Source organism: Hesperophylax consimilis, chromosome 14 (assembly GCF_061612785.1).
Source record: "Hesperophylax consimilis isolate HC1 chromosome 14, BYU_Hcon_1.0, whole genome shotgun sequence".
NCBI classification, from domain to species: Eukaryota; Metazoa; Arthropoda; class Insecta; order Trichoptera; family Limnephilidae; genus Hesperophylax; species Hesperophylax consimilis.
In genome coordinates, this window is record NC_142849.1 from 782745 (window position 1) to 797814 (window position 15070).

General features: G+C 36.0%; 1 protein-coding gene across 1 annotated transcript in view; it reads left to right on the plus strand.

The window, feature by feature from the left end:
• LOC149417742 (uncharacterized) overlaps nucleotides 1–7710 on the plus strand; it is a 55515-nt gene extending 47805 nt beyond the window's left edge. Inside the window, exon 2 of the mRNA XM_089639842.1 lies at nucleotides 5588–7710. Within this exon, the coding sequence (XP_089495968.1) occupies nucleotides 5588–5991 (404 nt within the window). The 3' untranslated portion in view covers nucleotides 5992–7710. The remainder of the gene's footprint in view (nucleotides 1–5587) is intronic.
• Nucleotides 7711–15070: the final 7360 nt, after the last annotated feature.

Below are 15070 nucleotides of genomic sequence, written 5' to 3' on the forward strand. Positions count from 1 at the left end.
ATTTTCCTGTTCAAACTTATTGCCACTTCCTCTTCTTGATCTGAGAAATGCAGAATAAAGTGCCATAACCTTCTAAATTATTAAATGTACCTATAATTAAAAACTAATTAGGTACCTATTTAATACCATGGTTCCAGCTGCCAATACGCCATTTAGCATGAACTAAGTGTCTATCGATTACTGATTGTTTCAATAATTTCTCGATAGGTCCGAGTATTTCCGTAATTAGTGACTCGATTTCAAGTTGATCAAGATTAGACAGGAAGTTTTAAAAACGTTTCGAGTATTGCGTAATACATCAGATCTTTGTCAGAACTTAACTGGACGGAAAATGTCTCTTTAAATATAATTAGCAGGGATTTCTTAAATTTTTGTTTGAGGTACAGAAAAAGATTTTGTAACGGATATACTAGTACTACAGATTTAAAATTAAAATGGTAGGTACCTTTTAAAAAATTTCGTATTGTGAATAATTGAAAATCGCTTTTTATTGTAAGCAGCCCCAGGCGCCCGGAGATTGGTAGATATTTGCCATTAGTATTTTCAGATGGTGTAATAGGTGCTTGCGAATAGCAATATTTTAAGGTACCGAATAAATTCAGAAAGCGTCGTAGCACCGTAGTTTGCCGCGCCGAGCACTTCTATCCCTTCCGAGCCGTGAACAGCCACCCACCCACCCACCCCCTGCTCTAGGGCGACACGCTGAACAAGTTGTTAACATTCTGCCACTTGACGGACGTGATGGCAGATAAGGCCTGCGCGTTTACTGCTTTTCTAATTTGACGAGGGAAAATTATGAAAAGTGAGCAGGTTAATAATTGAATTAATATATACATTATTACAGAGCTCGTCAGAGATCAAAACTAAACAAACCGGTTTGATTTTGGTGATAAAAATACATAAAAAATTACAATTTAGATTTCTCCCCATTTTGGGAGGTTCCTCGATGCGAAGAGTAGAAAAAAGCAGTTTTAAAACCTAAAAAAATAACAAATTTTTTTATGAATGCTTGAACCATTATTGTATTGATACATTTTTACGACGCGTTTGCTAATATCATTATTTAAACTAATTATATTGAGCCCAGAATAAAGAGAGTGTATTATCTGAGGTTATTAGTTATACCTAACCCTTTCAAGAACTATGCGGAATTTTATCAGAAATATAATGTCGGTACCTACGACACAATTTCTGTACCTACCACACAATGTCAGTACCTACCACACAATGTCGGTACCTACCAAACTAAAAATAAAATAGATAAAGTAGCAAAAATAATAAAGATTGTGTGATTGAACAAAATTTTAACTTGGTACCACCAAATCGGGAGATAATAAATTTTCTCTTGTCTTTCTACCTAATAAATAGCTTGATGCTATAGTATTTATTTCCTACATAATTCTCATTTCTGAGCACAAACTGCCTCCTGTTTTATATTATGTTTTAGTTTTAATATTCTTATTTTGTCCTGTCCTACTGTTATTGTTATTCTAAGTTTTATCATCACTTTGTATAAACAGTGTATTTAGTGTTATAATATTAGATCTGTATTGGGTAAGGCACACTGTAGGAATAATTTTAAGAACCATTAATACTGAATTACCTTTTTTTAAAGTTTGTTATACGAGTAGTTAAGCGCACTTGAAGTGAAATGGCACTAAACTGCGCTATATAAATTCCATGTTATTATTATTATTATTATAAATAACAGGACCTACTCTTTTAGTGGGACCTAATTGAATTACATATTAGTTGAGTTCTATGAAATGTTTGAAATATCTTTCCTTCAAAACTCTCATTTTTATACCTTTCAGCTGCAACATTTCATCTACATATTTGGTTTATTGTGATACATTACTCTAAGACAGCTGTCTGTTAACTAATTCCAGACGTGGACACGCAGCAGTCGCAGAAGTTAAGGCAATAATAAGCTGAAGTACTTACTTTAGATTAGGGCGATTTGTCCAATATCCAGAAAGAAAGGGTAGAATTGGTCAGATGCCCGATCCTGGGTATGGGGTGTCAGTCAATATAGAGACTAATTATCTTCATTTGTGATTCTCAATGTGAAAGATCGTCTCGCATCCTTTACTTTTGGGTAGATCGGTAATCCTCTTGGGTCTCGACACAGAAATCAAAACTCGAAATATGCTGGTAGGTAGGTAGCTACATAATACAAATATAGTACATATAACGAAAAACAATTTCTTTATCGAAATCACATTTAGGTACGTAATTATGTATAAATATACAGGGGTTTTTTGAACAAATGGAAATTAGACAAAATAATATAAACGGGGTTTGTTATTTTGTTGATCATTTTTGTCTCTTGACTGTGGTATGTTTTAGTTTTAAAGTTTGCAACATAAATCATTAGAAAAATATCACGACTAAAAGCTTGACCGTAATATAATACTACGTTTGTAGTATTTCAAAGGTGTTGTCATCTATGTATATAAATAAAAATGTAAATGAACATTTGTTAAAAATCTTAAATCTCCGAAAATAAAAATTAAAAATTAATGGTAAATTAATACAATAAATAATACTACATAGGTCGAGATAATACGTGATATTTTCGTTACATTCAATATTTGGACAGCTTTCGTCTGGCTGTTTGTTTCTAAAATGTGTCATCTTAAATGGAATATCTTGGTCCATCCGACGGCAGCTGTGTGTGACTGGACTGACCAAATTGCGAGGATTAGCACTGGACATCGGGTACCCCTATTCAAATCCCGCCAAATTGCCTTAACTAATATATAACCCTAGCTAATTTAGGGACTGTTTAGGGTAATCTTGTTACACTGAAAATTGATATACACATCAACTGCACGTTGCCACATTCCATTTTACCCCTTTATCGGGGTTGATTTCAGGAGATTTTACGACACTACACAAAATGTACGCTATCATATTAAAACAGGGACAACACGTCCGATGGTAATATTATTATGAGATACAATATGAGAATGCCGAGGCAAATAAATTAGTCGCTACCTCCTCCATCTTGAGCCAACGTTTCAGACAATCTTTCAGTGGCATCATCAGAACAGATCTTGAAGTCGCAAGAAGGATTAAATATTAATTATTGATATAATCAGAATATAATTGCTATAATGTATTAACTCAAAGTCAGAGACTAAAAGTCAGACTATCAAGGATAATTAAAATATACATAATTTTTCACAGTGTGGTTGGGCAAAATTATAATTTTAATGAAAAAAGGCTAGGTTACATTGTTTTTTAATCAACATTATTAAAAATATATCTGTAGAATGTATTTACCATATCCCTGGCCATTCAGACCCGAGCAAAGTTTTGGACTTTTTTTATTAAATTGGTGCATCACGAACACATTTTAAAGAAGGATTATTTTGTTCGTAACGTACTTGGTTATCATCAAAACAGCACTGTTACATTTATAATAAATACATTATAAATTATCAGTATCAAATGGTAGAAAAATGTTTTTGATAAATATTAATAAAGATTATTTATCATACGTACCATTTCTGCTCAAATGTAATTGAGACAAATATTCTGAATTGAAAGGTTGGTACGCATATTATCTTTACAAGGACAATGATCAGACAGCATAACAAATAACAAGAAGTTATGTACGAGATATCATAAGTAGGTACCTACAAATATAGCAATTTGACGAGTGACAATCGAAATATCGTTGGTCATTCCCGTCGCCAAAGAATCCGTTTAGTCACATTTCTTTCGGCGGAAAGTCTTTGCCTCTCGAGAGGTCCCAACTAGAGTTATTTTAGTCTCGTTTGTCGGCAGCCCGAGTCATCCCTCACAAAGCCACCGCTTCATTGTGTTGAAAGGTGAGCACCAGATATTGTATCTCATATTATAATGTAACTCCGGGATTGCTTGCACAGGCGCTAAATCCCTTTCGCTCACATTTGCGCAAAACGCACACAGAATTAGAAAGGGAAAGTCAATATTTCCACAGGATGGAGGGTCATTTGTTTAGGACGAAGGGTAAATAGGCCGCAACCCTTTTTACCGGACTTGCTTCGTACTTTGTTGCAACAATGTCCTCGTAATCCTGTTGACAAAATCCGACAAAACGATAGTTTTTTTTTTGATTTGTGGTCGATTGCTGAAGCGAAGAATTTGTTAAAAAGACCAAAATAACTCACAGTTGGCTTAAAGGCATTGGTATTGAATCTCCGTTTACTATCTTTCGAATAAATCAAGAAAATTTGATCTCACACTATGAAATATAAAAAGGTCTTTAGAATGATAAGTGTTAGAGATGCCATATTATAGTTACACAATAAAAATTGAGTTCCTAACTAATTTTAATCAAAAGCTGGATACTATCATTACATGTTGTAGGAGAGCCGCTGAAGAAAAATAAAGTAAAATACTAAAAAATGTTCATGGGTAGGTATATAGACAACATTTGTGGGATCAAGAAATGGAATATTGTGTGAAATTGAAATTGTGTGAGTAAGAATGTCGCTCTCACTGCGTTTAACTTGTAGTGTGGCCGGTGTTGGAGGTAAAATAAGATGTATCATCAATTAGGGAATGACAGACGACCGCCCCCCTCCCTGCGAGAGATAAATAATTTACACGAACAACCAAAGACACCGAGGATTACCTGTTAGAAGTTGGAAGCAAGAAGCAAGTAGCCGAGGACAGGGAACTTTGGTAACTAGGAATGGGAAACAAGATCGATTTGATTGAATCTGGGGTCCAGTATAGAAGAACTTTCGTTTTAACTTGGGTAGACGCTTAATTATCATCAATAATGAGTTTTACGACTGCGCTACGGCTTAAAGATATACGATAAGTACCTACCCACAATACCTACCTATTATCAGAAATAATCATATGAGGCGAGCTACACAGAATAGAGGTACAAGGACCTAAAGATGGTCAACAATTATTATGCTTACCTACTTTCCTCAAATATAATATAATACCAAATAGATATTGTAGGGAGATAGATACCATCATTTCGTAACGGGCAGGATGCTGTAGAATGTGTGCATGATCGTGGGAGAAATGTGGAGATTCACAAAGAATGCAAAGCTAATGTAAGCGTAATGAGTAAGTTTAAGAAAGGGACGCTTAGATGGTTTTGGCGTGTAGAGTGAATGAACGAAGAAAATAGTTAAAGGAATATGACGCGAATATGGACAGTAGAAGAAGTCGGGAACGACTAATGAAGACATCAAGTGAACCAGATACTTGAGTCGGTCCATGTCCATAGTCGGAATATCAGATGGGTGAATGTGAATGAAACATGGAGTACTAGCCAAGACCGAGTTGTTTGGCGGTCCGTCCTCTCTGCCTATCCCCGCGGAGAAACGGCGTGATGGTTAGTTGGTTTTTTTACCATGATTTTATGTGAATAGAAGAACTTTACGGAAAATTTTCGGATTTGAGAAATATTGTTCTCTTCAAATTGACAGCCTGTCATTTGTGGACCTCTTATTTGCTTTCCCAACTACTAAGGATGCCAGGCGATGATATCTACCGTGTGTGTAACTTGAGGTTGGAGATTGTGAGTATAATGTCAAGGTTAATACTAATCGAAGTGTTTGTTCTGTTCCAGCCCCAAAGCTGCCGCCCCCGCCCCTGGAGTACTGCGGGCCGGGGATGGAGCGAGCGCCCTGCATCAGCCTGCAGCCCGCAGCCCTCCTCACCAACTCGCTCCTCAACATCAACAACACCGGCAGGACCAACTTCACCAACAAGCAGCTCACAGAGCTCGAGAAGGAATTCCACTTCAACAAGTACCTCACGCGCGCCAGACGCATCGAGATCGCATCCGCGCTGCAGCTCAACGAGACGCAAGTCAAGATCTGGTTCCAGAACAGAAGAATGAAGCAGAAGAAGAGGATAAAGGAGGGGCTGGTGGTCTCAGCGGAGGGGTCCACTGGCTCTCCTGCAGGACCTGCACCAGGAGAACAGACCATAGGGGGAGGCTCTAGTGAAAACAGCAGAGAGTCTAATTAAAGCAAGAACAACGCGACTGTGAAAATGTGTATAAAACTTGTAAATACTTTGACTTGTAATTCTACCATGACAATATTGTGATTCTTTTGAACGTTCTAAGCACAACCTTCTTATTGTAGATAATAATATCAACGCGTCATTAAATTATATAGAATGATGAACAGTGAAAAAATACAAATTTTAAAGGTGAATTTAGTGATTTCAGACAAACCCAAAAAATTTAGTTTTCTTGTGATGTAAGCGTGGTCCATTGGATATTTTATTTTTAAAATACTGTGACGGATTATGTTGTACTTAGGTAATTTATTTAAATAGCTACTTACATTCTTTTTTTTCTGGGAGATAGATTTTTATTATGTTTGTGTTTTTTTCTTCATCTTCTACTGAGATTCTTAGCTTGTAGGCAATTAGCAAAATGTCTGTACATTTTCAACCGTCAAGGCTGTCGACTTTATTTTAGGCATCGCCCTTTTTATGTAAATACATCATTTTCTCCATGCTCAAAATATGTTTAGGTGAACAAAACAAATAATAATTATTGTAAGGTTATTTGGAAAAAATTAGGAGCCTATTTTTAAGTGCATATTATTACAAATAACAATAACTAATTGAAAAACACTAAATCCGTCTCATTTTTTCATTACATTTAAATTATGTATTTTGTTAAAAAATATCTACAGTTTTTGTATGGAAACTGTGTGTGATTATCAACTTTTTTTACGGGAGGCCCCTATGAAAATAATTTCCTTGCTAAGTCACCAAATGTAGCGAGCCACTTGCGGTGACCTATGGAAGAGGTATTGGTTATCCAATAAATGGTTCCGTGGGCGGCGGTATCCATGCCTTCCTCCCAAATTGATCTAACTTTTTTAATATCACGTGTTATGAAGTTTAAAAAATAATAATTTGATTAAGCAGGTTTCAATTTGGCAAATGTTATTTTGAAAGTAAATCCTAAGTCCCTCGACACCTACATATCTCATCCATCATTTAGTCATCAAGTCCTCAAAATCAAATTTGATAATTTTATTTAATATTGAAGATAATCCAAGAAAAATAAATGTATTGATTTTCAACGCGACAAGGATTTTAAAATAGCCTTATCTTTCCAACTTGTATCCATGTACTTATTCGTTTATCTGCCTACCTACGCGGGTAATCTATAAATCATATAAATAAAATGTATTAATAAAGTGTCAGATCAGTGAGCTCTGATAATAATATCTATGATAAGCAATAATAATTAATTCTTGTAGGCATCGTGATATTGGTAGCACTATTGGGTATCGGGTAGGCATGCTTTATGGTGTTTTGAAAAGAGTTTGCTTGATTATTACAAGCAAATATATCTAAACTTACAATATTAACCGACAGGCGTTACACAATATATAAATAATATTATTATTTATAATGTAAACGAGACGAAATTACGTCTAATTTGTATTAATGAAGGGATGAATTAAAATATGCTTTAACGAAATGACAAATAAGCTGAACTTTTTGCCCTTGTCGTGTTTTTTAATATCTATCTATTGGCATTATGTTCTTAGCTTCAACCTTTCTTTGCAAGATAAGAGTAGAAACCAAAGGCGACTTTTCGTACTTAAAAACTAGTGCCCGTCCTTCCTTTTCTTCCGTACACAGAATTTATCTAATCATCTGTGGGTACTGGGTAGGTACTTAGTATTTACATAGCTACCAAGATATATGTTGCGTCTGATCGTAGGCTCTGTGCAGGTGCTTCTGGCGCCAAATTTCCAAGGCGACAAGGAGCCGGTAATGCCTAACACGTATTACAGCGCCCTTGAGGTTATTAGCGCCAGGCGCCGTTTGTCTCAGAGCCGGCCCTGATCGCATCTAGGTACCTACTGTCATAGACACCTTCAACCTACACATGATATTTTATAGTTTTCCTTATTCCTGTGTATCTTAAAGATGTTACCTTAAAGTATGTAAAATATTGAAACAGCATTTAGTGATTTAACAAAAGACTAATATTTTGTTGTGAGACTGTTTCTTCTCGTCATCGGAATTAAATTTCCTTTTATTAATAGTTATTTATTTCAGAATCAGAGAAAATTATATATTTTTTGCATTTTTAATTTCACAAAAAATAAATAAAAATATTTATTTTCACAAACCATGAACACTCTTATTATAAATGTGTGAAAGCCTTACTAATAAATTTGGTGATTATTAAAATAAAACAGTACCTACAGTTATTTTTCTGATTTTGTTAATTGTACTAAAAATGTGTAATTTAATATTTGTATTCATAATTATTGACTTTAAAATAGTTAAATCCAAAACGGTTTCAACTGACTACAATGTCTTGACGCTATTAAAAACGTCAACAACCTTACCCGGGTGACGTCAATGCCGCCATATTCACGAATAAATACGACATGTCGTTTTGGCAGAATATTTAAAAAGGCACATTTTAAATCGGTATAGAAAATTTATTCATAAACATACAAATAAAATTAAATAACTTCATTACCGTTTTTTACAATAAAAAAATCAGTGAAAATACCCTTCCGACGACATCTAATTTATTTCAAATTAAACTATGTCCTAATTAATGTTCGTAGAAGGTTTCTTTGTGTGTGGTACTTCTTAAAAATATATCAGTTCAGGATTAATTATTTATTCGTTGAATGTTATAATGTAACTTTTAACCTGTACAATTACTTGTTTTAAAATAATATAAGTAAATATCTACCTACTGTACATGACATTTATTTTCTTTCGCGATAGAATTTTAGAAGAATATTCCGTTTTTGGCCTGGATAGTTAAAATGTCTTTTTAGAAGTCCTCATCTGTTGTGACTTTATTTGTTAATTCCACGAATGACTCCAAGGCTCTGCTGACATTACATTGACACGATTTCTACGAGCTAAAATCATTAAGCCATTTTATAGGTGTCATGTTCCTCAAATACAATTATTTATTTACTAAAATGGACACAATGTGAATGTATTAATTAAATATTGCTACATTGAAGCATTGTGAAGAGTATAATATTTATTTTTAGTTTTATTCCCAATATTATAATAGATATGAAATGTGTAATATATGATGTAAGGTGTACCTACTACTTACGACTAATTGAATGAATTTGATAAAGTTTGTGAATAGCTCAATAATAATATTAGTTGTACAAAGTTATAAGGAATTTATTGTATTTAATAAATTATCTGTGTATGTTTTCGTGAGTTATTATTTTTCCTTTAAGACGATTTTTTATTTACTATGCAAGAGTCCCAACTGCATCCACAATTATATACTCTGCAAGGGTCCCAACTGCATCCCCAATTATATACTATGTAAGGGTCCCAACTGCATCTCCAATTATATACTATGTAAGGGTCCCAACTGCATCCTCAATTATATACTATGTAAGGGTCCCAACTGCATCTCCAATTATATACTATGTACGGGTCCCAACTTATTAAATTACTTACTATGCAAGAGTCTCAACTGCATCCCCAATTATATACTACGCAAGGGACCCAACTGCATCCCCAATTATATACTACGCAAGGGACCCAACTGCATCCCCAGTTATATACTATGCAAGGGTCCAACTGCATCCCCAATTATATACTATGCAAGGGTCCAACTGCATCCCCAATTATATACTACGCAAGGAACCCAACTGCATCCCCAGTTATATACTATGCAAGGGTCCAACTGCATCCACAATTATACACTACGCAAGGGACCCAACTGCATCCCCAATTATATACTACGCAAGGGACCCAACTGCATCCCCAGTTATATACTATGCAAGGGTCCAACTGCATCCACAATTATATACTACGCAAGGGACCCAACTGCATCCCCAATTATATACTACGCAAGGGACCCAACTGCATCCCCAATTATATACTATGCAAGGGACCCAACTGTATCCCCAATTATATACTACGCAAGGGACCCAACTGCATCCCCAGTTATATACTACGCAAGGGTTCCAACTGCATCCCCAATTATTGGGTTATGTTGAAGGGATAAAGGTGGGAAAATACTTGGCTATTCAGTTCTGGTAACCAAACAAGGCTAAAGCCATTTCAAGCAATATTTCCATTCTGAATGGCAATCGTTCACCAGGGCAATACTGAAACTACCTACTACTTCATGATTGACTGAGAGGGGAGGGGAGGGCCTACAATAAAGTTAACATTAAAAAATATGTATAAAGTAAAATTATTACCTTATTTAAAAAAAATACACTCTGTTTATTGCTGGGAAGAATTCAAAAGTGTTTGCATTAGCATACTCGCGCCATAAGACAATGGTTCCACTTGTGTACTTTGCATACTTGCGTCGTAAGACAATAGTTCTGCTTGTATACTTTGCATACTTGCGTCATAAGGCAAAATTTTCACTTGTAAACTCGCATACTTGTGCTATAGGAAATAGTTCTGCTTGTATACTTGCACCATAAGACAATAGTTGCACTTGTATTCTTCGCATACTTGCGTCATAAGAAATAGTTCTGCTTGTAAACTTCGCCTACTTGTGTCATAAGACAATAGTTTCACTTGTATACTTCGCATACTTGCGTCATAAGATAATATTTCTGCTTGCATACTTTGCATACTTGCGTCACAAGGCAAAAGTTCCACTTGTATACCTGCGTCATAAGAAAATAGTTGTACTTGTATACTTCGCATATTTGCGTCATAAGGCAAAAGTTTCTCTTGTAAACTTGGCATACTTGGGTCATAAGAAATAGTTTTTTTTTGTATTAGGCAATTCACCCTAAAAATAGTGCTATGTGCCGTTAAAGTTAAGGGAGATGGTTATAATTTTATGGGAAATCTATACGGGAATAGGAAATCTCAAATATTGAAGTCATTCAAGTCTATGAACTTGTATAGAACTGAGAAAATGCGAGAATTGTTGAGAGAAAGTAAATAAGGAATACTAAGGGGAGATTGGTGGGTGATTTTTATAAGTAAACGATAAATGCCTTTGAAAGATGAATGATTTTCACAATTAAAGAAAACATGATCAAGAGTCTCTTTTTCCATGCCGCACTGGCAGAGTGGACTATCTAGGACCCGGATTCTAAACAAATGGGATGCAATGGAGCAATGACCAATTCTCATTCTCGAGATACAGGATATAAATCTTTTGGATTTTTTCTTGCCGTGGAAGCAAGGTTTACTTGGTATATGATTTTGTATTCCAGCATAAAAAGCTCCAGTTCGGGTTAGTCCAATTTTCTTCCCAGGAGCGAATCATGTTGGATTTAAGAATTGGGATGACGTCAGAGATAGGAATTCTAAAATCTAAAGGATTAGAGCCAGAAATTGTTCCAAGTTTAGCTAGAGAATCGGCTTTCTCGTTACCCTCAATTCCTAAATGGCCAGGGACCCAAACCAATATTGTCTCGAAATTAAATTCATTTAAAGATTTAAGGGTGTTTCTGATATTATAAATAATATAGTCTTCTGGTTTATGGATATTTGAGGAAATTTTCAACACTGCGCTTAGTGAGTCAGTGCACAGTAAGGCTCGTCGAATATTGAAAAGCTGGATTTGACTCAAAGCTTGTTCAATTGCGAAGCATTCTGCAGTAAATATAGAAATTTATTTAGGCAATTTATAAGACAAATCTAAATCGAATTCGGAAATGTGTACCGCAGCTCCACAATCTTTGTTATCAGACTTAGAACCATCTGTGTAAATGAGTGAAAATTCTGGAAACTTAGAAGATGTAATGTTTTTAAATTTTTCCTCAACATTTTGATTAGATGAGGTTAAAATATCAGTTCGGAAGTCTGAAGTTATAACGTTGGGGATATAATTGATAGAATCAAATGGGATGGTGAAAATAGGAAGGATAGGATCTTTTTGTAGATTTTGGAGGGAAGAAGACAGAGATTTGAATGAAAGAAAACTTTTTACAAGGAGAGGAAGTCGATTTTTATCTGTCGATCTGTTTTCGTTATTTAAGTTATTGAACAAATAATCAAGGCTTTGTTCTAAAGGGTGACGCGATACAGAAAAGGATTTAAAAATATATTTATCAGCTAGGAATTGTCTCCTCAAAATTAAGAGGGGATCAACACATTCTACCTGGAGAGAATTAATTGGAGAAGATTTCATCGCTCCAATAATTATTCTGAGCGCTTTGGACTGAATTCTTTCAAGTTTTTTGTCCAAATATTTAGGAAAAGGATCGAAAAGAAATGTTCCATAATCCAAATGGCTTCGCACTAGAGCACCATACATTAATTTAAGAGTAGTAGGATGAGATCCCCACCACACTCTGGAAACAGCTCGCATAATATTTAGCCCCTTTTCACACTTAGCCGAAATGTTCTGAATATGCGGGAGCCAGGAAAGTTTATGATCCAAAAGTAGTCCAAGAAATTTAATTTGCTTAACGATTTGAAGAGGGACATTATCAAAGCAGACAGAAAAGGGGGGTATTTTTCTTTTGCGCGTAAAAGCCACTACTTTGGTTTGAGACGTAGCTAAATTCATCCCATTAGTCAACAACCAAACTTTAATATTATGTAAAGCCAAATTCAATTCCTTCGCAGCGCGCGATAGATTTTTGTGTGATAAATATATAAGGAAATCATCAGCAAAATAAAGTCGCTTGATAGATGAAGGAATTACACTGTCTAAATCACTTATATATTGTCATATAACAGATTTTAGGCGCAAAGATCCTACAGTTGCCAACTTGAGTAGCGGGAATTATCAGGTTAGTTGCTGGGTCAAACGTAACGCGCAAAAGATCCGCTACAGTTCCCCCCACCCCCGGCGACCGAGCTCCTCGTTCCTCCTTCTTACGCGCCGACCTCTGACCTAGCTGGACGTGTGTTCGTTTCGGCGCCCGCGTTCCAATTCACACCGCTCGGTCGAGAAGCCAAATGTACGACAATGTCGCGCTTTGAACATCGACAGGCTGGCACCGTTTGTTTGAAACACGGCGCACAGTCCTGCAATCAACAGGATACCCCGACAACACCATGCTGTGAGTCTCTTACATTTCCTATTACCCTTGAATGTGTCCGCTAATAACCTAAATTCGTCCACGCTGCCTGTCGGTCTAGAGAGAGCTGTTAATTATTTCCCAGAGAGAGATTAGGGAACCCTTTGATGATAATTCTAGTTAGGATATAACAACCTGTATTCTATTGTCATTCACCCATGTAATGTCCATTTTGCCGCTCAAATACAATGTTGATTTATAAAAACCTAACCTCTTTCATTTGGGGATAGCGGTTGTATGGGAGTGTTTTGTGTAGACGGTGGGATATGGATTCTTTGAGCCTCGCGCTGACCCCGAACCCTGACTATGAGAGAGACGTCTCATGCCCCCGCATCTGAGCTGGCCGAGGGTAAGTCAGGGCCCCCCCAGGTCCGACGCGCGACACTGGCGACCAACTTAGGGCAGAATTTTTTTTTAAACATATCCTTCCCGACTGCACAAAATTGCCTTTACGATTGCCCCCAATTTGAAAACATGTACTATGCAATTTTGTTGCCAAGCGCATTTTCGCCGCGAGAACTTTTGTTTGTTGTCAAGCGCATTTTGCCGCGAAAAAATAACGGTAGGAATCCTCTCGAACGAATAAAAGAGACGCACGAAATTCCCGCCAAAACGCTGTGATAACGAAAGTTTGAACATAATGTTTCTTCAATAACATAGATTCTGTGTTCTTTGTTTAAACAAAACAAACCCACTGTTTTAATTTCGGCATAAATTGCACCGTAATAATAACAGTCAGGATTTAGAACTGTGAAGCCAATTTTTACACCGGAAGTGATTTTTTTTAAAAAAAAAAAGCACAATACACCCAACGGCCCATCGAAGCTGATTTCTAAAAAGTATATCAGCTACAACCTGTAAAACACAAATAATTCTTTATCCCGATTAATTATATAGGTACGGTGTTTGTCCATTTTCTTGTTTTTTTTTCAGCATTGACTGTTATAAAAGTGATTTTAAGTGAATTGTTTCAAATTAACTTCAGAAGTGCAGTGTTTTTTGCAAAGAAGTGCTTTCTCGACGCAATAATAAGAACGTGTGTTCAATCTCACGATTTAGTGCCAGTAAATGAAGCAAATATAAAATCTTTCCATCAAAAGTGTTTTTTCGCTTCTAAAGTGCTGTTTTTGTGCCTTTTTTCGTGCCTTTCCTCGAGTGCAGTGAATATAAGTGCGAATAGTGCCCACAAAATTAAATAATGCAAATCCTAAAGTGTCCCCCTGGCCAAATTTTCTTCAAAAAGACTTAGAAAAATTTCGGAGTTTTTTTTTTTCCTTTTTTAAACCATTTTTAACAATGAATTCCAATCAAATGGCTACATCTTTGGACATGGGTGTCATTCCCAATGTACACAACTTATCCAAAGTACACCTACAAGCCGTCTTAAAAGACAGAGGAATATCACCACTAAACAAATCAAAGTCAGCATTGAAAGCATACGCTTTGTTATTCAACAAGAAGTTCATCAGGAAAATAAACCTATCCGTTGCAAGTGAAGACAAGGCACCCAATACCCCAGTTTTGGAAATCCCCGTTTCTAACAAAGAAACCAGGACACATGTTACAGTAAAACAAGACAATGCACCCATCACGGCACAAGAAAAAACATACGATCTCACTCCTTGGAAGATCAAATATAACGGTGTTTCTGATGTACTGGATTTCATTGACCGAATCGAAGAAACGGCCTCAATTAAAAATGTTCCATTTGACGTGCTGCAGAAAAACTTTATAGAACTAATATCTCCAGAATTAATCCCGTGGCACCGAATACAAAAATCAAAATGCAAGGACTGGAATAAACTCAGATCAGCCCTGATCACTAGCTTCGGCAAATCAGAGGCCCAACACAGAATTAAATTATCGTTACTATCCATTAAACAATTAGTAAACGAAACGGTGGCAACATTCATAGAGAGGGCCGAGTCCATCAACATCAAACTTTCCCACCCTGTCCCGGAAGCCGAATTATTACCAGTTATAACTGATGGCCTCCTACAAAGATATGAAAACATTATCACCTCACAGAAAATTGTGTCGTTGACCCATTTAAACGAAGT